The sequence below is a fragment of the Crocodylus porosus genome, unplaced genomic scaffold (assembly GCF_001723895.1).
Source record: "Crocodylus porosus isolate Cpor-Errol unplaced genomic scaffold, CroPor_comp1, whole genome shotgun sequence".
NCBI lineage: Eukaryota > Metazoa > Chordata > Crocodylia > Crocodylidae > Crocodylus > Crocodylus porosus.
In genome coordinates this window covers 56,298,712-56,323,179 of record NW_017728886.1, presented here as the reverse complement: position 1 = coordinate 56,323,179, position 24,468 = coordinate 56,298,712, and the positions used below count along the sequence as shown (strand labels likewise).

Below are 24,468 nucleotides of genomic sequence, written 5' to 3'. Positions count from 1 at the left end.
CTGTGCTTCTCTCCCCACCTCCTCCTTCCTTGAGGCTAGCAGAGTTCACCCTTCATGGTCAGAGTTGTAGTGTTAACTTTCTCATAGACACAGCTGCTGCAGTTAGGATCCACTGTTCTCAGCATTTAGCCATGACTAGAAATTATCCCTTCCTTCATTTTTATCTTTCCAATACAAAATGTGCACCATATATGGGGGGGTGTGATATGTAAGAAAATACTGTAGGTATTTATACTGTAGGAATGATGAGAAGTGGCAACAACATGCAAGTTTCTGGCAAAGTATATCTATATATTGTTAGAAAACACTAGAATATTCAGTATCGTTTCTGGATTTTCTCTCTCTTGGAGGAAAGTGTTTTCCTGGCAGCCACTGTTTGCAAATAATACTTCCAAGTTCAGCATTTTGGCATGTTTTGTGGTTAAGTGGATGAGACTTGGTTACTATTCTGATCTCTGGCAGAAACTTGTGAAGTCTCTCTAAAAGCTAACTCAAAAAAGCTTACTTCCCAATGAAAGAGCTACCAAGCAGCATTACCTTTTATTTAATACAGCATAAGACTATGCACATAGGGACTACAAGTAGCTGATGAACTGTGACTATTTAACCCTGTTTACCTTTTAGTAACTTATTCATGAGTCAGCACCATTATTTTTTTTTCGAAATACATATATTGTCATTTGAGGGCAAAGAGAGCACATAATATTTCTAGATATTTTAATTCTGATTATTAAGGTTTATTAATCCTTTTCCTTGGCAGAGGAGGGGGGCATAAGATGAAAGCAAGGCTCTCTTCTTTTCCTGAAGCTACTGAAAGTCTTTGATAGAAGCATTTTAAAGAGTTTATTTCATATTTTGTTCTCCATCATGTAATTTATGTATCTTCTAGATTATGCAAGTGCTACTAAGAAGTACTACTGCAGAGGGTTGCTGTTTGTTTTCCTCCCCCTTTTTATGTAAAAACAATATTCTGGAGAACATAGAAGCATTCAAAGTAACAAGGCAGAAGTGGAGGTAGCTTTGGGACTACAAGAGAAACTGACAACTGCTAAGCTAAGGAAAGTGTCAAAAGTCAAAAAGTAGAACTATTTAACAGGAAAGAGCATCTAATTAAATATTTATAGCAGGGAAAGTAAAAAAAGTGAACCTACAAACAGAAAAAAGCTCTTTATGAATACAGGATAAAGTTGGGATAATGTAATAATTTTCGCATAAAGACAGTTAGTCAAACTGTAGATCGTTCCCTAAAAAGGGCCAGTCCATTTAGCTCGCAGATGCCCAGTGTGAAAGGTTCAGGGCAGGGCTGATGGGTGCTCTTTTTGGAACAGTCTAGCCAAGCCAGCTGAGGGAAAGAACTTGACTAAAAGAAGTGTGCATAGTTGTTTCTACTCTCAGTGGAAGATCTGCTGATCAACCAGCTGAGGACTATGTGGTAACGTAAGAAGAAAAGAAGAAGAATCTTTCCCTATGGGGAAAGATTTACTAAAAACGACACTTTTTAGAGTGTTTATCTTGATGGCAGCTGTACAGATAAATTAGCTAATTTGAGGGGAGAGCTACATTTAAGGGTTCTCAGAGGAAGCCATCTATTAAATGATTTTTGTAGTGTTAAATTTAGTGGGGGGGTTTCTAGTTTACACATAAGGAGATGCAAAACTCCTATTTCCTTGTGTTCTACTAACAAAAAATCATGATCACTTTGTTAGCAAGACGACAAAAAGGTTCCCAAAAAATTAGCTATGAATGCTGAACAAAAAGGTCTGCTCATTTTCATCTTAAACTGAAGAGTTCAATAGTTAGCAAATGAATCGGGCTGAATATTTCAATAAAAAAGATCTGGGGAAGAACTGAGTTATGTATTGCACTATGAAACCAAAGGCCAGTCTCAAATCAATTATTCTGTTATCTGTGTGCATTGTGTAACTTTGGACATTAAGCCTCTACCACCTTAACAGAGACTTCATTTGAAATAAACTGGGAAAGCTGATGATTCAAATCCAATGGTTATAAAGAAAAGATGCTTTCATCCCAAATCAAGTCTACTTGGTTAAACAGAGTCCTTTCTTAAATATAGTTGCCAAATCATCATAAATGTCCTTCACAGAGGCAACACACATCAGCAAAGTGATCAAAATGGAAAAAAAAGAGAGTCAAAGAATAAAAGAATCCATTATTTCAAAGTATTTAAATGTACACAACTAGGATTATACAAATATTCTATTAACTGGAACTAGATTACTCTCTTAGAGAAAACCATTAATTTGCATAAACCTTGGAAGGACCATGCTTCAAGAAACTAGAGTTTTGATTTTACAAGCTGAACTAATCCCCCTGACTTCAAGTAAAGACCTACACAGCCAAGGAGATCTACCTACATATGAACAACCTGCAGGATTAAGGTCTAAGAACATAGGACAACAACTATTTTTTTCTATATCACACACACCCCCCCCCCCAGTCTAACTCCCCAATTTTGTTAAACTTTTTTCTTGTACAAAAACAACTGCATCATAACCTAGCACAAGGTTACAGTTGTTAAGAAGATCTATTAACAGTGGTCTAAATTCATTGAATTAATAGAAATGTTCAGCCTATACATTGATGAACCTGATTAAGAATACCCTGCATTCAAAAACTGGTCTAATTTTACCATAACCATGCTGCCACAAAGAGATAATAGCCCAAAAAATCCCAGCCTATAAATGCATTTTATTTATTTATTTTACAAAGGACTGGAAAAAACAGATATTCAACTTTTAAGATTAGATGGTATGGGTGATCCACTCATCTTTTCTATTTGTACAGATCCACTTATCTGTTTAGGTCATGACCACAGACTAGAATCTATGAACTGTCAAGAGAGTTGTCCCAATATATTTACTTATTTCCATAACAGATGCAATTTTATTGAAAAAATGAAGACACACAAAACACTGCCAAACTTTAAATCATGCACAAAATACAACAGTTTGCATCTTTCAAGAACTGGATATGAAATCTGCTCTTAAAAAAATTCAAAAGGGAGAACAGTTTTTAAGCCCTCCAAGTTAGTTAACTTGTACAACACCAACTTCCGTAAAATCCCCTTAGTCCTAACTTCCCTCTTAATGTTTTAAGAAATGGTATAACACAATAAATAAAAGTTTACCTGGTCTGAATGGCAACACATGGTCAAGGATATTGGACAGGACTATCCACTTAAAAACGCAAACCAAAGTTTTCCTTTTAGCCTAAGTAGAAGGGGCATGTTCCAGCTGTTTGGTCATTCTTATAACATTGTGTGGTTCACCTGAAGAAGTAGGCAAGCCTGTTGCTCTTCCAATAGTGGTGAAAATAAGGCAATAAGCAAAGCAGCAGGAAAAAAAAAAGGAGAACAATTACTTTGGTGAAAAAATTCAGGGTAGGGAAATACAAATTTTAGGAAATAAACTTCAAAGAGTAAGGTGCAGAAATGGATTGACTAGAAAAAACAGGATATTTTTACAGCCGCATTTGGGATCAAGCACTGACTATGCTGGATAGATTTCATGTTGTTATTGGATAGGTGGTGGCCAGCAACAGGCATTTTAGAAATTTCCCTGCACTCTCTCATAGGCTATAGCCTGCCCTGCTCCACTTTTAACTAGAAATTTGAATTTAAAGACCAGATAAATGACTTCAAGACATTAATAGCAGTCTGCTGGTCCAAAAAATTTAGAAACCACTATGTTTTGGGGCATATCCAAAGCTCTGTTTATTTTTAATGGATTACGTTGAAAAGGGCTATCCAACTGGTGGCCCGCAGGCCACATTCAGCCCCCAAGGGTTTACCCTAGAGTCTTCAGTCTGGGTGCCACTTCCCACACCACTCCAGCTACTCCACCTGCCAGTGTCTCCAGTCTCCACCTCTCTCCTCCTGCTTGCACTTCCTGTCCCTGGGGGCAGGAATGGGTGGCAGGGCCAAGATAGCTTGTGGCCAGGCAGCTTGGGGGAGGGGACCCAGGATCCCACATGGGGGTACTAGCACAGTGCAGCAGGGTTGCCTCTGCCACACCATGGGGCAGAGGCATGTGGGGTGATACAGCATCCATGACATGCATAGCCCCACACAGCATGTGGCGGGGGAGGGGGGGGCATGTGCCCCTCCCCCACATACACCCCAACCACTCAGAAGTCAGACAGCCGTCTACTACAAAAATAACATCCAAACTAAAAACTGTTAATACACTGTAATTTAAGTTAGGTCTCCTACAGAAACCATAATATTTTTGCATTAAGTACCATGCAGAAGCTGTTCTGTCTTCCTTGGTGAACATACAGGCCCTATAAAGGAGCTATCAGAAGTCAAAGGAAAAAAGTCCTAAGACAGGAAGGAACTGCACAGCATGGACTTTAAGTGTCTATTTATTCCCTAGGAAAGGGATTAGGTTGGACCAGGGTAGAGAGTAACAGTGCCAAATGCCACAGGGAATTCTGTGTTGCTGCACTGCCCAGAGAGCCCCAAGGACGATGCTATAAACAAAGACAGTCATGGCTGCTGTCATTTACCCTGCAGACTGTAAAACTTTTTATCCTTCCTCCCTCACACATGCATATGACCTACACCATGGCAGAACACTAATCTTGCCACTATGTATGAACAAGGGAACCAATTTTCAGGTGTCTGTAGAAGGAAGGCAATTTTGAATGAACTGCGTCAGCAAATGTCTACGAAAGTAGATGGTATAGACCAGTGGGGTTTAACCTTTTTCGCAGGCATGGTAGAAATTAGCCCTGAACCCTCCCCAAGTACAACTTCTATCCTCTTCGCCTGCTCGCTCCGATTCTTGCTTCCTGCCCTGTGCTCCTTGCCGAGTTTTCTACTTTGTTTCCCACCTTGTCTGCCACTATGCCACCTGTCACCTCCCAAGTATGTCACACAGAGGCTGCCTATGCCACTTGCAGCCCCCATGCTGCACCCGTGGAAGAGACTATTCATACATACATACAACTCCTTCTGAAGAACATAGGAAGGATTTCTTAACTGACATTTTGTTCCCCAAGGATAAGGAATAAAAATGTGCAACAGAGCATAAAAAGCCTAACAACCTAAGTCAATTAATGTTTTTTGAATTTTCAAAATTTTATGTAAGTTCTTTGGGGGCCAAAAAAATAGTTGCAGTATTTTTAGATAGAAAAGACATTTTCCAGTCATTTAATTGACAAATGACAAAAACTGAAGTTTCCCATCCAAGTAGAAATGGATGTATTCCTTATTTCATTTTTGAAAATAAAGAATAATCAAGTATAACAAACAGCCAGAGTAAGTGAGATGACTTGATGGAGCAAAAAGCTCAAAAAACAGTATTTGGGGCTCAGTGGTTCTTCATTATCAGTTGCTGATTTACAGCAAGTCATTATAGTGCACAGCATACTACAGGTTTGTTAAATGCCTCGGTTCTTCTTTTTGGTATCTGCCATGATTTTGCCTATAAGACCTTTGAGCTTGCAAAGACATGTGTGCCACTGATTATACAGCAAAGTGCTCTAAGGAATTAAGTTCTGGAAGCTACTGTCCATTGATCCAACAAGTCAGAAAAAACTATAGATAATATTCTGTTAATTTCCGTTTGTCTTTTTAAATTATTCTTTTATTGGTAAGAATTCAAATGCAGTAATGTGAAATGGCCATGTAGAAATTGAAAAAATTAAATGAAAACAAAAAGTGTGATGCAAGTATTTTTATCATTACATACATCTCAAAATATAGGAGTTCCTCTACAATTATCAAGGGGTGGTCATGCAGCAGTTACTAAATGTAATTTATGACAATTTTTTCTGTAAAGAGCTGTATACATACTGTACAATTAGCTGTCCCATGCTGGCTGCCCACAGTAGTTGCCTAGCAGTACAATACAAAAGGGAATGAGTTTGCTCTCAGGAAGATTTTAACTGGATCAGTGGTCATTTTGATGCAACCTATACCAGTTTATGAGGTGGGATGTTGTCTCTACTGTGGAGTAAAGTTACCCAGGTACACATTACTGGAGTATGCATGAGTCCATGTACTCGGTCACTTTTATATGGGCTCCTGTTACAGGTGAAGCAAGAATATGTAAATACCCAAAAAGCTGAGTAACAACTCTGTTGTAGGGGGGGAAAAAAAAAGTGCAAGTGTGAATGTGTTGGCCAGAAGGCAGGATAGGTGTAAAAAAGAAAATGGTACGCCGTTTTAAAAAGTGTTTTTCAGTGAACGTGCTAACTTATTATCCCATTGTTTGTGACCATAAAGTAACTTGAGCCACACGTGTTCTCTCCTCTTAATGCAAATAGTTCTTCAAGGGATGGTTGCTGGAGATAAGTCAGGTGGATTGTAGATATTCTGCTTCTATCACAGTCCTCTTCCACCAGCCAAAATTCTATGCACACCTGACAACTTCAACCAATCAGCCAGCAGAATTCAAATTTGCATACCTTTACAAAAAGTTCTGATGGGTACCACCTGCTTGATATGGGTCCCCAACAGCATGGAGAACAGATGACAGCTCCCCACCACTGGGCTGAGAGAAGAGACTGTGGTAGGCCTTGATAGCACAATACTCCTTTTTCTTCCACTTGCACATCATTACTTCACTGTATTAATTCCCCTCACACAAGTAATTCTTAAACACTTATCTTGAAACTGATTCTGCATAAAAACATATTGTATGACTTCTCTTTCCTTCCTATATGGTGAACAGAACAGGTGAGGGGTAGGAGGGAAGACTAGGAACACTAACTGCCCTAGTTTTATAAAATGAACGATTTATTCTTGTTGCAGCTGCTGAGCAACTGGGTACCTAACAATACACTGTATTTTCTCACATGCAACATGTGCCAGAATATAATTCAAAACTTGGTTTTCAAAGGCAAAATGAAGAAAAAAAAAAGATTTCTCCTTTGGAGTACCAGCAGGTAGGGAGCTAAACTTTATACATATAATTGCATACATACACACTCACTTTTTTAAGGGGTGGGGATCTCCTATATATAATGGTAATGGGCTCATAGTTGGGTGGCAAAGTTCTCCTGGCCACTACTCAGGCCCTACTTTTGTCCCTTCAGAGTGCCCACCCTGTTGTACCACCAGCCACACTTTGATGCTACAAATTAAGAGATGCTATCCCTAAAGGTAAAAAGGGGTTTTGGATGGTAGGCCCTCATCTGGACTGAGGGCCCCAGCCCTTGTCCCACTTTACTCTGGCTAGGCCTACTGGCCTGGGGTCCATTGTCCTAGGACCACAAGCTCTCGAGTCCCAGCTCTGACTATCCCCTTATGGCTCTGGGTCCTTGTTCTGGCCCTCATGGTCTCTGGGCTTCTGGTCTCACTCACTGGAGTGCAAGCACAGAACCTGTCTTTGCTGTGCCTCAGCCCTCAATAGGCTCCGGGCTTGCACTCTCAATCCCTGCTGGTCTTTCACCAAAGTCCTTCTGCCAACAGCAGGGCCTAGGATCTGGGATGACCCCAGGCACTCTGCTCAGTGGCCTGCTCCACCTTGAGACACAAACTGGTCCTCTCTCATGTAATCAAAAACCAAAGCCTGAGTGTCCACCCCAAACCCAAATCTTTGCCTCCCAGGGTTTAAATTTTGCCCTGCAGAAACCTTTGCCCAAAGGGCCCCAAATACTTATCTGTTTTTGGTTCAGAATGAAGGGCTTCCTTAGCCTCCCGTACAACTCAAAGTCCTTCCTCTGAGTCACCCAGCCTGGCTCCTTCCTGGAGCTCTGCCCTTTGCAGCTCCTAAGGCCAGGCTGCCACTCTGGCTTGGAACTTGTGCTTTAAGTCCCTTGCTGGGTCACCCCCACCTCCAGGCCTGTCAGTTACTACTTGCACCTGGGATAGACTGCCATTTCGCTTCACGGCTTCTCCCATGTTAGCGAGTCCCATGGACTGCAGGGACCCCTGGCTCCCTCTCACCTTTAGTATTGGGGTAGGGGGCCTGTAACGATAGTATGTAGGAGATCCAAACCATTCCGCTTCACCCAGAGGAGAGAGAAAAGCAGACAGTCAGTCAGACAAAGAGCCATGGTAATTTTCTTTCTGTGAGCTCCTAGACTGGATATTTGCTCACGTGTGTGCCTAGTTTAAATATGTCTTCTTATTTTCAGCATGCAAGATGCTTCCATGACAAGTGGGGCAAGGAAACACCAAAGACTTCTTGTTTCTTGACACCTTCACTCACAACTTACTGGGATCCCAAAAAACTGTATCATAGGTATTGCTTTGTAATTAAATGTCAGTCACACGTACAACCTGTTTTCAAAGAAAGATGCAAAAATGTCTTCACCTAATCAAAGAAAGCAAGAAGCTCAATTCATGTTACAGGTAAGACTTGTATTAAGTCCTCAAATCAACACTCATTACTCTATAAAGCCCCTGTATGCAGTTAAACTTAGCCAAAAAACCCACCCCCCAAATCATTCGGGTCATATTTTTCTATACTTGCTCTGCTTTGGTTTATAATTGGCCTAATTACCTAGATCTCTCAGATACACCACGCATGATTTTTTAATGCAAGATAGTTAAAAAATGTTCTGAAAAATGACAGCCAGTGGTTCCACTGAAGGAACAGAGCCTCTTGGGGAACTTTACACGCACTACATTGGTAATAACATCAAGAGCTGAGACAGTATGGTCAGGAATGAAGCAATGGAAGACAGATCTTTCCTCTAGCCCAGAGGGCAAACCTCTCCTTTTCAAATAATAAAGATTTCTCATGGAAGGTGTGTTTTCTGAACTTCTTCAGAACACACAGTGTAAGCTGCTCAATAGCCACCTAAAACCAACAGCTAGAAATTTCTGGTTGAGAGGTAGAATATAGTGATGAAAAGAGGAAACAGCACATCTGTAACTATAACAAGCAAGGTATAACAAGTGACTCATCTCGTCTGAGCTACAACCCATATCTTGGCATGGCCCTGCTTGATTCTGTGCAAAACCCTGGAAACAACAAGATTCACACAAACTGCACACACCTTGCTATTCTGCAGCACAGCTGATTGCAATTCGTACTGTGCAATGTAACAAGCAGACCATTTTACTCCAAAGACTTTGTTCTGGGCACTGATTTTTCTGCAAGGATTGTCTATCAGGCTTCTCCCTTTGTCTGGGACATGGAAAGATGTAGGCAAGATGTAACACACATCCAACAGACCCCAACTGATTGACATGATCTACTGACCTGTGAAGGCAGGTGGCTCTTTTATCAAATGAGTATACTGCAGGTCAGATTGATTTTATTTCCAAAGGTTTGCAGTCTCCATATACATTTTCTTAAACTAAGAAAAATCCATCTCTTAACACTTTTGCCTGTAATAGCAGGGAACTGGAATCAGTTACCAGGAAATCCATTTCCAGTCTGTTTCCCTGTGTACTGACACAAAATGACATCTCATACTGATTCTGGAGCATTTATCAGCATTAAAAACTGTCAAGTCTAAAGGGAATTAACATACTAAATCATGCCTGTACTCATCCTGATTTGAGTATGACCAGAACCGTGCATGAGGAAACAGTTTGAGAAAAAATTTTGAGTAGTTGTCTGAAAATTCAAATATAGCTTGAAGTATAGTTTTGAGTGGAGTCTGGCATCTGTCCTAGGAGAGACAGATCACTGCTGTCAATTTAGATTCTAGGACTGTTCCTCTGGCACACTACTTACATCAGAGAAAATAAGCTTTCAAGGCAATTCTTGGGATCAAAGGGATAAGTCACCAGACTACCCACTGTTCTGACTGTACACTTTGGAATGCAAGTAGCCATATATTTTTTATTTGAAAGTAATCCTGCAAGTTTAGGTCTTAGGAAGTAATTTCATTAAAAATCCACTATCAGAACAGTTGACTGAAACAGCTTTATCTCTGTCACTTCACTTGAATGCCATGGACATGAGAGAGATATACTAAGCAAGGTAGTCAAGGTGTTAACCTAAATATCAAGGTCACAACTATTCAGAAAATAATTATAATTTTCTCTGAAAAAACTGGAAGTGCCACCTCCTCTCCTACCAAGATTTCAAGTACAAACCATTCCCTCTGCCCAACCCCGCCTCCAAAACATACATATACAAGAGAAGGCTTTTAACATAAATTTTGCCCCTCTCCCCCCTCAAAACATTTGACAGTTCTAGATAAAGCCAAGGTCTTGAAATGGCAAAAGAAGTAGACCCATAGCAAGTGGAAACACCCCCTCCAAGAGAAAGATCTCTCCTGCAAGAGAAATGCTCTCACAAGAATGGGTACCTGTATGCTCCCAGTCATCTGGCCACCTGAGGATACAGACATTCTGCACAAGCTGGAGCTTCTATACTGCTTCCACCCTCCATTTCAGAATCAGGGAATTATAATCAACATGACTAGATGGAAAAAACAGAGCAACTGCGACCAATTCCTGATCTAAGAAATAAGAAAAAAAGCCTCTAGGGAAGCTGGTGGCAGAAAAAGATGTTAACCATTGATATGGCAAGGTTATCAGAGCTTAGTGTCGAGCGGAACAAAACACAAAATTCTATCTACAGTTCAAGGTGACGTAGATGCCTTCAAATGGAAGGGAAGCCAATTGTCAGAAATGGGTTTCTTTACCAAACAGAGTATCTTTGGTCTTGAGATGGGTGTTCTCTAGCCAGATACTGTACATTTGTTGGCAAATCTGTCATCATCTGGGTCTCTGGAAAGCAAATTTACTATCACATACAATTGTTGGATTGCTGGCAACAGAAATCATGTCTCATTCTTGAGTTCTCTTGAAGAGGCCTAAGGACAATACACACTGAGACTCTACTGTAGGACACCAGAGGATACGGAATGTCAACGCTTTATCATATTTTGGGTCCTTCTGAAGAAGAAATAGACTACTAATTCTGTATAATCTTTTTTAGGCAACATGTAGGCAAATCATCACCTCACAGTTAAACTGGGTGAAAGCTGCTGAGAGGATAAACGCTGTAAACTTGAGCTACTGAAATCTTTTTTGTGATGCTTATTGCCATGTAGCACTCTCAAGAGCAGTGCAGCAACAAACTTTTGTTCTGGATGTGGCTTGTAACATTTTAGAAAGTGACTTAAAGGAAGACAATTTAAAGATAACATGCATTTAGATTTAAAACAGTAAATACTTTAGAAATAAATTAGATGCTCAGGAAAGGAGAACACCATGAAAACTAGGACAGTCTCAGATTTGTTTACTTTTGGCACTTTCTGTATTGTAATCTTTCTGCACTGTATTGGCGACAATTTGTCTCCTACTGGAAAAGAAAAATGACAAGATTTTATAAAGCAATTTTTACACTCAAACGTATTAAGTGACCAGAATCAACCAAAGATTTTTAAGTATTTTGATAAACAACTTAAGAAAGATTCTCCTTTTTTTTTCCTGGAGATCCAGTGAAAAAAGTTTCTCAGAAATCAAAGGGCAAAAGTGCACATAGGAGGTTAAAAATCATCATTAAAATTTTCTTCAATTTTCTGAAAACCTTGCTTCAGTAAGGTGTATAGTCACCTTAGCCAGTTTTGTTGCCGTACACAGTCAAGATGCAAGTTCATTGGTGTTCCCACTTTATCATTTCATTACGAAGAATAACGCTAGCCTCTTTCACCACTTCTGCCATGGAGAGGAAGCAAAGATAACTTCAGTAAGTTTGACAAATGTTTGCAAAATTTACCAAGTCTTCAAAGGCTGAAATAAAAATGGTCTTTCATTTAGTCCAATTGAGGCACTTTCTTATATTTCCTTCAGGTAGAATCTGGACATGACTTTCTTGGAATATGGTCCCGAAGCAAATCTGTTTGCTTATATGTATGTGTGAATGCATCAATGAACACACCTAAGAATACTAAGAACATACCCAAAAAACCTCAAAATTTCCACTACTTGGTAACAGAGATTCTGGGCCCAAATGTCCAAAATGTTTCTGTAGAATGTTCTTAAATACCTTCCTCTACAAGCATTTAAGTGGCCAAAATTCAATATCTTACACTTTAATTTCTCTGCCTTATGCTTTGCAATAACAACATGGGCTGCACCATATCTCATAAAGTTTATTTTATGGCAAGAACAGAGTTACCATATGGCCACATGCAGTCTTTGGGGGGAAAAAAAGTGTGGTTTTAAGCAGTGAAAAAACAGGTTAGATAGTTCAGCTTGTCATTGTCAGGAAGAGGGTAATATTGTCAAGGATTTGTTTTTAGCGAGTCTCTCTTTGCAAAAGTAACTTTCTCGTCTATTCCTGAGAATAATCTCCCTCAAAACAAGGTTTGGAATACTTAAATTGATCTAGCTAACCAAAGCAAGGTTAGGAAGCATATGGCAACTACTCTAGATAGCAATGCATTTCAGTTTTTCCCCCAACACTTCCTCATCTGGACAGAACAAGCACCCGTCTCTAAAAAACAAAAACAACAAAAAACAAATAAACCTCTTGTTCTGTTTGCAGTATTATGAAAAAGCTTTAAAAATTCACATCCAGATAGCATATCCCAACTCAACAGATTTGAGATAGCATCATGCTGTTCAGCACTACCATCTTTGCTAAGCACAGTTACAAGCACAGTGAGGATATCTATCTTGGTTGTATCAATCACAGACAAATCACAAGCTATTTTACATAGATTTACGGTAATCCAAACATCTTTATTGGAATATTAAATTTACTACCGATACCTGTACTTAACCCCAAGCAGAGTTCTTAAAAGCTTCCTCAGAAATTTCTAGTAGTGACAAAATCCCATGTCTTACACTTTTAGATTTAATTTGCTTTCTTATACTTCTGTAGTTGCATTAATAATGTGGTCTGCATCTTCTCCCTTCAAGTAGGAATAAACTAGCAGTTTTAATCTACTTCCAAATTAAGAGAGTATTTTTTCTTCTTGCAATGCATCTGTATCCATCCACCATTTCCCTTACTTTTTTCCTCTATCAGGCAGGTGGCCACTTGAAGACAAACTTCACATTGTCTAGCAAGCAAAGCTAAATTTATGAAAAGTGGAGTATTTCATAACAGAAACACTTATGTAGAACAGTCTACTTTAATACTGAAAAAATACTTCTCAGTTTAGAAAGTGACACCATCTCTTTTTAAAGCACCGTTTAAAATAGCATACATTATGACCATCAACAAAACTGATTCTCTAGGACAAAAAGGGAAGCCATAGACTATCCATCATAAAATAATGACTGGATTGTATGTCCTCTCTTCCTCTTGGGGAAGAGGACTCTGTTTTGTTGGAAGGGAATTACGAAATGAGAGAGGAAATTTTTTAAGTAGTTTAATTCCATTTAAATCATTTCATGTACACACTACATCAGTGGATGTTCCGTGCTTTCACTGAAAGCCACTGCCATTTTCTTGTGAAGAAAAAGGCTCAATTTTTCACTACTGCCAGTACTCATATTTTGTATTTTTCCCCCCCATCTGCTGGAATCAGATTATAACATGACCTTGGCTCTCCTAAATAAAAAAGTAAAGTTCTAGTTGGATGACCGCAGAGAAAACCACGAACATGAAGTATATCCACAATGTCAAGAAATCAGAACAAAAATAAAGAGAATTCAGTTATTTTTCCAAGTTTCATGGATTTAAAGACAGTGTAATTATTTTTTTTTTAAATCTGGCACTTGCAATACTGCTTTTGTTCTGAAATCTTGTGGGTTGCCCTTATTGTTGGTGGTTTCATCAGAATACTCATCCTAGAAGAGCCCAGGACCCATCTGGCTCCTGCCATGACCCATGCCATCTCCCCAAATGCACTTTCATCTCTAGTCAAATCTATCTGATCATGTCTACCCCACCCTGCATTATACAAAACACTGGAACATCTGATTTTCAGGAAAGGAGTAACGCATGGTTCTTTTAAACTATCTTCACTAAAATCTGTAAGTAAAGGCATCCCTAGAAACACAATGTCTTCAAGATGATCCTTCACAACGCCCCCCCCCCCCAAATTAAAGGGGGAAGTAGGAGAGATCGAAGTATTTCAGCTCCATATCTAATCCATACCATTTAAGTTTTCTTGCTTTTTTGTTTCTCCTTACATTTATACATCTCATTATACTTCCAAGCTTAATGACTTATTTTTAGAGCTTCAATAATTTTCTTAGTACCATACTGTTCTGACTGAAGGCCAACATCTTTCCCTCTGAAACAACCTTTAATTACAGCCAACTTACATGTAGTGGCAACCTGCAATACTACTATACTGTTTCAGTTTTATGGAGCAGGTGACCACATGCAGCTGCTTTAAAGACTATAAGGGCTGATCCTTAAGGATGCTGTACAGGACCATCAGCTCCACCACCACCATGACTGAGCAGGTCCTTTGGGGAAATCTTACCTGAACTGCGCTTTCCCTGTGCCCAGCCAGACTTCGTAGGTCAAGGTGTCTGTGCAGCCGATGAAACAAAAGTAATTTCTCCAAGAATTCAGCCTGAAAATGTGGAATCATCCTGCAAGGAGACCCTGCATATAACTATAATAATATGTAACTGCTTTAAAATGTAACTTGTAAACCTAAAGTTAGTTATCCTGCAGTATTCTCACCAGTCATGTAAAGTCAGATGTTAGGCAATTTTATGTAAAAAAGACAGATCTCAGCATTAGTGGACTGAAGAAAAGGTACAGCAAATCCTTTCAGTGAGAAAGAAATTGAAATCAACCTAATAGAATCAAACAGATGTAGTTAACCATTTAGAATTTGAACAAAATTTTGAAGAGGCTGACCAAACAAATGGGTCAGTTGAAAAAGCGGTGTGAAAGGAGGGGTCCATAAGCTATATCTGGCCCACAGAACCACATCATCTGGCCCTGCACAGCTTCCAGAGAGGCCAAACATTTAGAAGCGAGATAAGCCAAGGTGGCATTAACAGCTACAGCTTCCAGAGCTGACACAGCAACTCAGACAGCCATGGGGGTCAGAGGTAGGCCAGTCCTAGGACCCGGCCATTACCACTCTTACCACCATTATTTCCTTCTGCAGAGCAGCACAGGTGAATTCTTTGGCTGCTTGGCTGCTGCATGGCATAGCACCAAAGATCCCTGCCACCAAGGCCTCCCAGCTCTGGATCCAAACACCTAGGCTATAAGTTGTAGACCCTAACTTAGATTGATCCTCATTGCAAAGGCTTTATTATTTTGCTAGGGTGGGAAAAAACCCTACAGGTGTTATCACTGGCAACAATCCTTTCTTCTAGAGAAAGACAGCTGAGAATTAGTTTACTATCTTTCAAATACAGTTTGAAATAAAACTGAGCTGCCAATCTAGTGCTTTTTGCAGTGATGTCAGAGCCAGATAGTTACAAAAGCTTCAGTGGTAGTGGCAACCTACTGATGCAAATATCAGAGCTCATGGATTAGCTGAGTATTTTAGTCAAGTAACCAACCCATATCACCAGATAAGTGCTTAAGTCATGAAGCAAAACTATCTAAACAGCAAACAAGAATACAGAGAAATCTTTCTAAACAAAGTTCTCTCTCCTTGAGACTTTGTATATGACATAAGACTGCTTAAGCTTATGCCTCCTATAGCAATGGATTCTGAATTTTATGGGCATCACTGAACATCCCTATTAGTCATCTTGAAGATCCTGTAGTCTCAGTAGTCCTAGGCCAAATGGCCTGTTCTGACTTGATGGTAAAGCAAAAGGAAAAACTTAGATGGAATTCCCAATTGATTTGAAACATGGTTTCTCTACAGCTACCTCTTAAGCTTAAGCTCATCAAGTGGACTCTGAATTTGCCACTACACAAGCACCATGCAAACCCGTGACAGGGTCTAAATAAAATACATATAACCAGCATTTCCAACTGAAACAACTGTATGAATTGTCTAAAACAAGTTTTATGGAAGCAGCAGTCCTGAATGCACAATTTGAATTTGGAAACCCACAATTCAAATGGACTTAGGTTTTATAGACTACTGAGTTTTATAAAAAATTATATTAGGTTTGAGAGCCTACCACACACACACAACCAGAATAATTATTTCAAGAGGTGGGGAAGGAACATACATAAAACCTAGTTAAGGAGACCAATTTAAGCAAACAATCATGAAGCCACACCTCTTAGATCTCTAGTGCATACTTTAGCAACCTTGGCAGCAGCATAACATTGGGCACTGCTGTCCTTCTGTTTTACCTGTGGTAGGTTAGGGTGTTATATCCCATCTTGTGTTAGAACAACGATACAGTTAACCCTAACATATCTGTATAAAAAGTGGTTTCCATAGGGATGGTCCTGCCTCATAGATAGGAATAATAATATAGAGGTCCCTTACAGCACTACAGTAGTTCAAAATCATTCTCTACAATTATTCAGAACACATTTGAATTACTATAATCTTCCAGTGAATTTTGCCCAATAACCAAAGTTGAAAAGACATCTACTTCTACCTTCCACAGTAATACCTTTGAATTAGTTTAAAAGAGACCTCTTTCAAAAAGTTAATTTAGCAGCTACTTTAGCACTTTTCAAAAGCTAATTTAGCACATTTCATTAACAAATTTAAGTTAGGCCATGTTTTTTCACTTTGTATTCATCAAGCATGACACCTTTACTTTCCTCAATGCAAACATGAAAAATACATAAACAAATAAATAGAAGCAAATGTAAAAGAAGTGTAAAAGCCCCACATGTTGTTCAACATAGTTCAGTATCTTACAGTCAAAGACTCTGAGTAGCTCAGAACTATCCGATCACTAGGACTTAAACTTAAAAGTTTCTCCCATACAAAGGCCAGGCTTATAGAGCCAATTACTTCAGCTAAAAGAGGAAGCAAGAAAGCTTTAAGCTCTATTGGCTGACCACTATTATCAAAATATTCATAGATCAAAATTGTTCTACGGATGCACTGTAAATGCTGTTCAAAACTAAGAAATTCCACAATAAAACAAATACCATCCCAATGATACCCTTCTCCACAAGATTTTTATACGAACAGGTTCTTTGGCTTTTATCTGGAAAAAAAGAGGCAGGAAGTCAGTCAACAAGATTTTAGTTTCACTTTAACATTAACAGTGTATGAACAAAGTTTTCAGAAGAGAATGATCTACAAACTGACTGACTGTATCCTTTACATTATAGTCTAAAAGCAGCATCACAAGCTGTATGTGGTACAAAAATCAGTCTACTAGGGCAGCTTTCAAACTGGATGTTTTCTACACATTCATTAAGTGACTGCTGTTTAGAACTAGCTTCAAGACAATTTTTGCAATACCAGTCATCGAGGTGCTTATTCAAACCTGCAGTACATAAACTGTGTATCCATCCTACTAACTACTGCTATAGGGTGGCATTTTTCTTCTACTGATGCAATGCAATTTTTCCTATGCAAAAATGCCTCTAAAAGCCATTGTTAATCTAGCACTGAGATAGTACACACATGCGCTTCAAGTACTCAAGGAAGGGCAACATAAAAGTGCAGAATCTCAATTCCTTCCACATAAATATGGCTTTAAATTTTGGACTTATCACATGAAACAGACCAACTTTAATTTTAATGAACCACAGATATATTATACCTACTATATGAAATATTGACCATCTGTGCAGCAGTGAATTTATGGCAGTTCAAAAGTTGAGAAATACAGAGTCTAACTCTGAATGCCTTTCATCTGTGTCAATATAGAAAAATAAGTGTTACTCTTATCTGTATTACACTGGAGGCCATATAGCCAAACAAAAACTATACAACAGTTACAACTATGAGACTCCAAACAAACAAAAGGATGGTTTCTGTCTGAATGACCTTAATCCAAATGTCTTCCAGTTCCTAATTTCAGTTGTACTTACTTTGGAAATTAAGAAATTTGGATTAAAAAAGAAAGCTTAATGTACTGGTATTAACACTGCCAAATGCATTTTAGAATAGCAGCACTGTTTCATGTAACAGTGAAATTAAAGCCAATATAACCTATCTATACTCCACTCCTAGGTAGTCCTTCCTTGGCATCACTAGGGGGTGCAGATGCGATAACGTATTTTGAAAAGTGATGAGTTTCAAACACAGCAAGAGTGAATTCTGGAATACAGACTGCATAAATACGTTGAGTCTGGTCTCTGATCCTAAGTACTTGTGAAAATCAATTTTTATTAGTCTACTAGAAGAGTGCCATAGTTCTTGGACTTATAGTTGGTGAGTGTCCATAGAAGATCCAGTGGTCCTTGTTGCAACACCCAACCCCTCCTCCCTACCACAACACATTTTACAAACTTCAAGAACAACATCTGTGCATCTTTAAGCACTCAGGATGACTAAACTACAGGGATCTTTTCAGCAAATTCCACATTTTAAGCCACAATCTGATTGTGGCCTTCAAATTCAGCATTTGGCTAAAGAAGCTTTCCAGGCCACAGCTGGAGTACTGCGTCCAGTTCTGTGCGCCCCATTTCAGGAGAGATGTGGACAACATTGAAAGGGTCCAGAGGAGGGCCACCCACATGATCCGGGGACTACAGGGCAGACCCTACATTGAAAGACTGCGGGACCTAAACCTGTTCAGCCTTCACAAGAGAAGGCTGAGGGGGGACCTGGTGACTGTCTATAAACTCACTAGGGGACCAGAAGGGTTTGGGGGAGACACTGTTTCCCCTAGCGCCCCCTGGCATGACAAGGAACAATGGACACAAATTATTGGAGAGCAGATTTAGATTAGACATCCGCAAGAACTACTTCACAGTTAGGGCGGCTAGGAGCTGGAACCAACTTCCTAGGGAAGTGGTGCTGGCTCCTACCCTGGGGATCTTTAAGAAGAGGCTTGATGACTACCTGGCTGGACTCATTTGAGTCCAGTCTCTTCTCCTGCCCAGGCAGGGGGTCGGACTTGAAGATCTACAAGGCCCCTTCCGACCCTACTTCAATGATAATATATAAGTGCATCTGACCTTTTCCAGTCTGCTTGAAAACCCATCACAAGATGTTACAACCTCAATTCTCTGGTTACCAGAGCAACTCCCATGATGTCATCTGTTCAAGCATCCCAGGGTTTCAGGTTAACAACAATACTAGGACAGAAAGCTTCTCAACCAGTATAAGACTCGAATAAAACTTAACTGCATTGCTCATATCAAAACGGCATGTTTCAGGTCTTTGGAACTCCAGTAAATTTAGAGACTTACTTACAACAAGAAAGTGAAATAATACTAATAAATACTATTTATGAACGTGGTCTATTAACAGAATAATGGAATAAATGCTAGATTATGTACTGTCATTTAGTAAATCTGATGTATGTGTACGTTAACAGGCTAGTAAACGGTACATTAATATTTCCTTAAATAGACAATTAGACAGGGCCATAGGCCAAAACAGAATTTGGAAAGCAGCATTGTAACATTTTGCACTACCTGAGAACAATCTCTAAAAGAAAAGCAATTCTATGCTCCTGGATCTATAACAATGGAATACAGATATTTAGAATGGTTCAATTCTACAGCCTAGATTTTGCTAGATTATTTTAATTCATTTCAGAAACACCAAAATTTAGTAAAAGGTAAACAACATCTGAACTAAATTTAAGATTAAAAATTGTAATTACATGGACCATCCTCCTCCAACATCAGATTTGTAGCAACTAAAATATATTATCAGTGTGTAATGATAATTTTTTCCTAGCATTATGTATTAACTTATAAAATAGGACGGACTCCAGGGTACAGGTAAACAGGGTAAAATCCTTATTAAGTCAGAAAACCCCAATTTAAATTCTATATAAGATAACAAATCATAGTAAAATTAGCAAACTAAGGACTCTCCTAACAGTAATCTGAATGTTTTAAGATTTTCACCATCAACACACAAGTAAATTCAAAATTAACTCCTTCAGAAATGAATATGCTACTGAAGAAATAAGTATAAGTAGATACTCAGAGCATAAAGAGACTTAAATAAAATTTTACCTCCCTTCATAAGGCTCAGGCTATGAAGGTTGCTGACAGTTTCACTGCAGCAGCAGCAGTAAGGTGGCCAAGCTCTCTGGTGTGGATGCAGTTCCACCAGCAGAAGTTTTTCTGTCATTAGAACTACACCAGCTATCCCAGATACCATAACCTGCTTTTTGCTGGCAGGACTGGATCCATATGGCCAGCACAGCAGCATCAACCCACAGAGTGCAATCTTTTCATATCCTTTGTCAATAAAGTAGTACAACTTTGAAAAACAGACAAAGTTAAGCCAGTGTGGCATTTTATGTGGCAATGTTTTGGGTGGAAAGGACAACCAGCCAGAGTCTTGATCTGCTTTACAGCCTGCCATTATTTTTTCCTTTTATAAGCCTAGGAGAGAGAAAGAGAGAGCACGAGCACAAGAGTGTGAGAAACTGGTAAGGTCACATGTAGTTGCATGGGCAAAAGAAAAGTACTTAGAATATTACCCTTTTAGTCAAATTCCTAATCTATGCTGCATAGGCAAATGAAACGGTTAGGGAGAACATATAGAAAAAGTCTTCCCCCTCCCCCCATACTAGAACAACACCAACAGGAGTCTCATGTCACCGTAACTTCTTCAGGTACAGTCACTGAACTCCTCTACTACAAGAGACTAACTATTCCAGCTGTTACAATAGACTATACAGCCCATCTCCAGATAGCATTATTATTTGTGATTATCAAACAATTTAAGAGCAAAGGTTAACATTTCAATTTTGCCTACTGAGATTAGACACCACAGGCAGCCAATCACTACTTTTTTGCAAGACACATTAATATCCCACAAAAAATATGCAAATAGTGTTATTCATCGTAAACTAGTTATTAAAGTTATAATACAGTGGTGCGCAACTTCTTTGGCTCCATAGGCCAGGTGACTGATGCAGGACCAGTCAGCCAGCAAAACTCTGCATGTTGTATCCCGTGAGTTGTATTTAGAACCTGGGAGGGTTTGCCAGTGTAGTTAACAACTACCGTGGCACAGAGTAGACTCAAATCTACACTGAAAATTCTTCTACTTTCTACTACCAAGTTACTAAAGAGAAGCCCAACTTAGGCCTTTTCTTAAAAAAAAAAAAAAAATGAAATATTGCGTCAGAAGTTAAGCATTTAAGTTACGTTTCTTACATAGTGTGACGGTGTGGGGTTCCAAAGATACAGCAGGACTTTGGAAATACATTTATTCAAAGTTCTTATTTACCATCAAAAGGTCCTTAAGCAGTTCTTCCCAAACCTTCAAAAACAAACACTGCTGAACTCTTGCATGGTAAATCATCCATTCTATTAGTAGATACTAAACCACAGTTGAGAGGTATTTTTAAACAAAGTAAGTGAATAATGCTTATGTATGTGAACAGATTCAAAGTGCCATATTTTATATGGTGTATTTGTGAAACCTTAACTGCAGGAAGAGCAGCTCACAGAAGTAGCATGTAAGTCAAATTTAATAAAATCACATACAACTGCTATTGAAGAACACAGGCCACAACAGAAGATCAATTTAGTTTGCTTGCTGTTTTCTCACCCAACCCAATCAAGAACAGTAACTAGCAATTTTCAGTACAAGAAAGTTCAATGCTTTCCAATAGGATAAACTGAAGATGGTTTTGGTAGTTGGTGAAACTCCTATGAGAGTCTTCACACACCAAAGAATGTCCCCTCCCCCTGTAACAAACAAGCAATACCTTTAGAAAACAGTCAGTAAGTGGTCCCTTTTTCCTAGCATACTAACGTATTTCAATTTCAACTTCAAATGACACATAAAAGTGCTGAAATTAATTTATTAAGTTCCATATTTAAAAAAAGGTTACAAACAGAAACCTGGATATACCCATCACCAAAGCATGATGAAAATTCACATTTATTTTTATTTCTTTTTAATGATCTGACACTTCTTAAATTTAGAAATGCTGGCAAAAGCCTCCTTTCCCCCATACTGTTAAAATAAACATACGAAAGTTGTGCCGTGGGGCACTCACCTGCAACACTTGTTATGGTAACAGGAACTCCTTGAACTTGAACACCTGCTGCACTCAAGTTGGCAACACTTACTGTCTGAAGGTTAGGCACTGAAGCAAGCTGCGCAGCATTCAGTGTGATTGGAGTACCAGCAACAGCCACTGGGGCAATTTGGGCAATAGTTGTGCCACCACTCGAAGACACTGGGGTAATGGTTAATTGTTGGGGTAACCCAGCATTTTGAACTTGCAAATTTGAAAGGCTTTGTAGATTCTGAACCTGCACAGTTTGCCAGCTGATTTGCCCTGATGGTGTTAAAGTTGGAGCCCTGATGAGCACCTGAGTAGGACTCACTGCTTGCAACTGAACATTTTGCAAAGGCTGCTGTTGTATGGTCTGAATAGTTTGCCCTGACTGGAGCTGAAATGACTGTGGTGAAATAGCCTGAATAATCTGCTGCTGAGGCTGCTGGATCTGTATTTGTTGCAGAATAGGCTGACCTACAATTTGCACCTGCTGAAGTGAACTTGACTGATCCTGCACATTCTGTAGTCCATTAGACTGAAGCTGACTCGAGCTCTGGGCTTCAGACTCAGTAGCAGTTGTTTGAGGTTCTTCAGTGGTATGTTCAGAACTGCTGCCTGTGGTGCTTGAAAACTGGCCTGTTTCTACAGAGCTTACTAAAGTGTCACTGCTAGTCAGAGATGTTGAGGCAGTGGTTGTAGAGATGGAAGAGGAGGAAGGTGATTCTGGCATAGTACTAGCAGAGGCAGTAGTGACAGGTGTAGCAGATACCAACTGATTTCCATTGGAAACCCCACTCTCAGTAGGCTGTCCAACCTGTCCAGAACTTCCCCCAGCAGCCACGTTGTTTATCACAGGCAATGCTAGAGTTACTCCTCCAATGTTTATAGGCAAGGTTGTTACAACTTGTGCCTGAGTACCAGGGATAGTCTGCAGCTGCAGTGGTATAGAAACACCAGGCCTAATTTGGACTGGAACGGTCTGATTTGCTAGGTTTTGAGTAATAACATTCCCTGAAGCTGTCCTATTTGCAGCTGAGAGAAGAGCTTGATTATTCCCTGTGGGGATGAGTTGAATTTGACCCTGTAAGTCTTGCAGATTTGTAGCATTAGCAGGATTGACTTGAATTTGTTGACTTTCTGTTGTCTGAATCTGTGGGATCACTTGGTACTGGACGCTACCACTTGGATTCTGCACCTGAATAACTTGAAATTGTCCCGGGGTTGTTGAAGAAGAATTGCCCGATTTAGTTTTTGAAGGAGATGTATTTCCATTGTTGCTACTGGTAGGACTTGGTGCGCTTGAAGTGACAGAAGATCCTTGCTGAGTAACATTATTTTCTTTTGAAGCAGAAGGAGCAGCAGCTACAAGCTGCCAAGCATTTCCAGAAAGCTGAGTTGTTACTAATTCTAACTGTTGTGGTTGATTTGGAAGCTGCACCAAACCTTGGCTTGGATCTATAATAATCTGCTGCTGTCCAGTTGCTTGATTCTCACCAGGTGTCCCTATTTTGCTGCAAGTGGCTGCTAGCAAAGCCAGAGGTGAAGGCTGAGAATCCTACCCACAAAGAGAGAAAATAGCAGCAGATTTAGATGAACTGTCAGAAGTAACTTCAACTCATGCTCAACTACCCAAATTTACCGAGGAAGCACAAAAAAACCAAAAACATTCAAAGTGTTTTACTACACAGATCCTACACTACTGAATGGGGAAGTATATTCTTAACTCCTCACATAAGTTTTAAAACACAAAGTCACTGATTGCCAATAAATTAGACTACAGCCAAAATATTTCTCCCTCCATCCAGTCACTCCCTTACAAACTCAATATAAAGCAAGGAGCAGATCACTGTAAAAATCCAGTCAAAAAACCAAGTCCAAGCAGCAAAGCATTTCACCCACCCCAAAGAAAGATGCCTGGAGCAGGAAGTGCAGCTTAACTGCACGTTACATTTGAAATGTGAGTAGAGTGTGGGGCACTTCCCCATTTGGGTGCAAGCGCGTGTGCACATGCATTACCTGAGAGCCTCCAGTTTTGCCTTTTTTATTATTGTTGTTGTTATTTTCTGGCTCCTCGGGAGATTTCTCTCCCTCAGAGGGCATAGTCTCCTCCTTCTTTTGATCTGCAAAAAAATACCAAGTGTCAAAGGTTAGTCACCTTTGTTTGCAAATGAACAAACCTATCCTGCACCTCCTTTGGGGGGGGGGGAGGAGGGAGGGTCAGCCCCCAGGATTTTACCTCTGGGTGAATGTGACAGCCTGAACCATCATGCTCAAAAAAACCGTGTCTGAAAAACGTGGTTTGAAACCCAACCCACTGGGGCTGGAGCGGTAACACCCAGAAAGGGGAGGGATGGTTTCCTTTCCCTCAGACAGCAGGGGAAAAAAAAGAAGGAAAAAAAAAATTAAAAAAAAAGACATATACACACACACCACCCACGGTCCTCCTCCTCCTGCCCCCTAAAGCATCCAGGGCCACTGAGTGGCCGTGGATGCTTTAGGGGGCCGGAGGAGGGCTGTGCATGGGAGGGAGGAAGCGGCACAGGGAGGGACGGAGGGAGGGATGCGCAGGGAGG

General features: G+C 39.8%; 1 protein-coding gene across 1 annotated transcript in view; it reads right to left on the bottom strand.

Moving 5' to 3' along the window:
* The window catches only part of SP4 (Sp4 transcription factor), a 36,951-nt gene extending 12,510 nt beyond the window's left edge, over nucleotides 1-24,441 (bottom strand). Inside the window, exons 1-3 of the mRNA XM_019534445.1 lie at nucleotides 24,132-24,441; nucleotides 23,912-24,015; nucleotides 21,890-23,450 (exon numbers count right to left, since the gene is read on the bottom strand). Of these exons, the coding sequence (XP_019389990.1) occupies nucleotides 21,890-23,450; nucleotides 23,912-23,995 (1,645 nt within the window). The 5' untranslated portion in view covers nucleotides 23,996-24,015; nucleotides 24,132-24,441. The remainder of the gene's footprint in view (nucleotides 1-21,889; nucleotides 23,451-23,911; nucleotides 24,016-24,131) is intronic.
* Nucleotides 24,442-24,468: the final 27 nt, after the last annotated feature.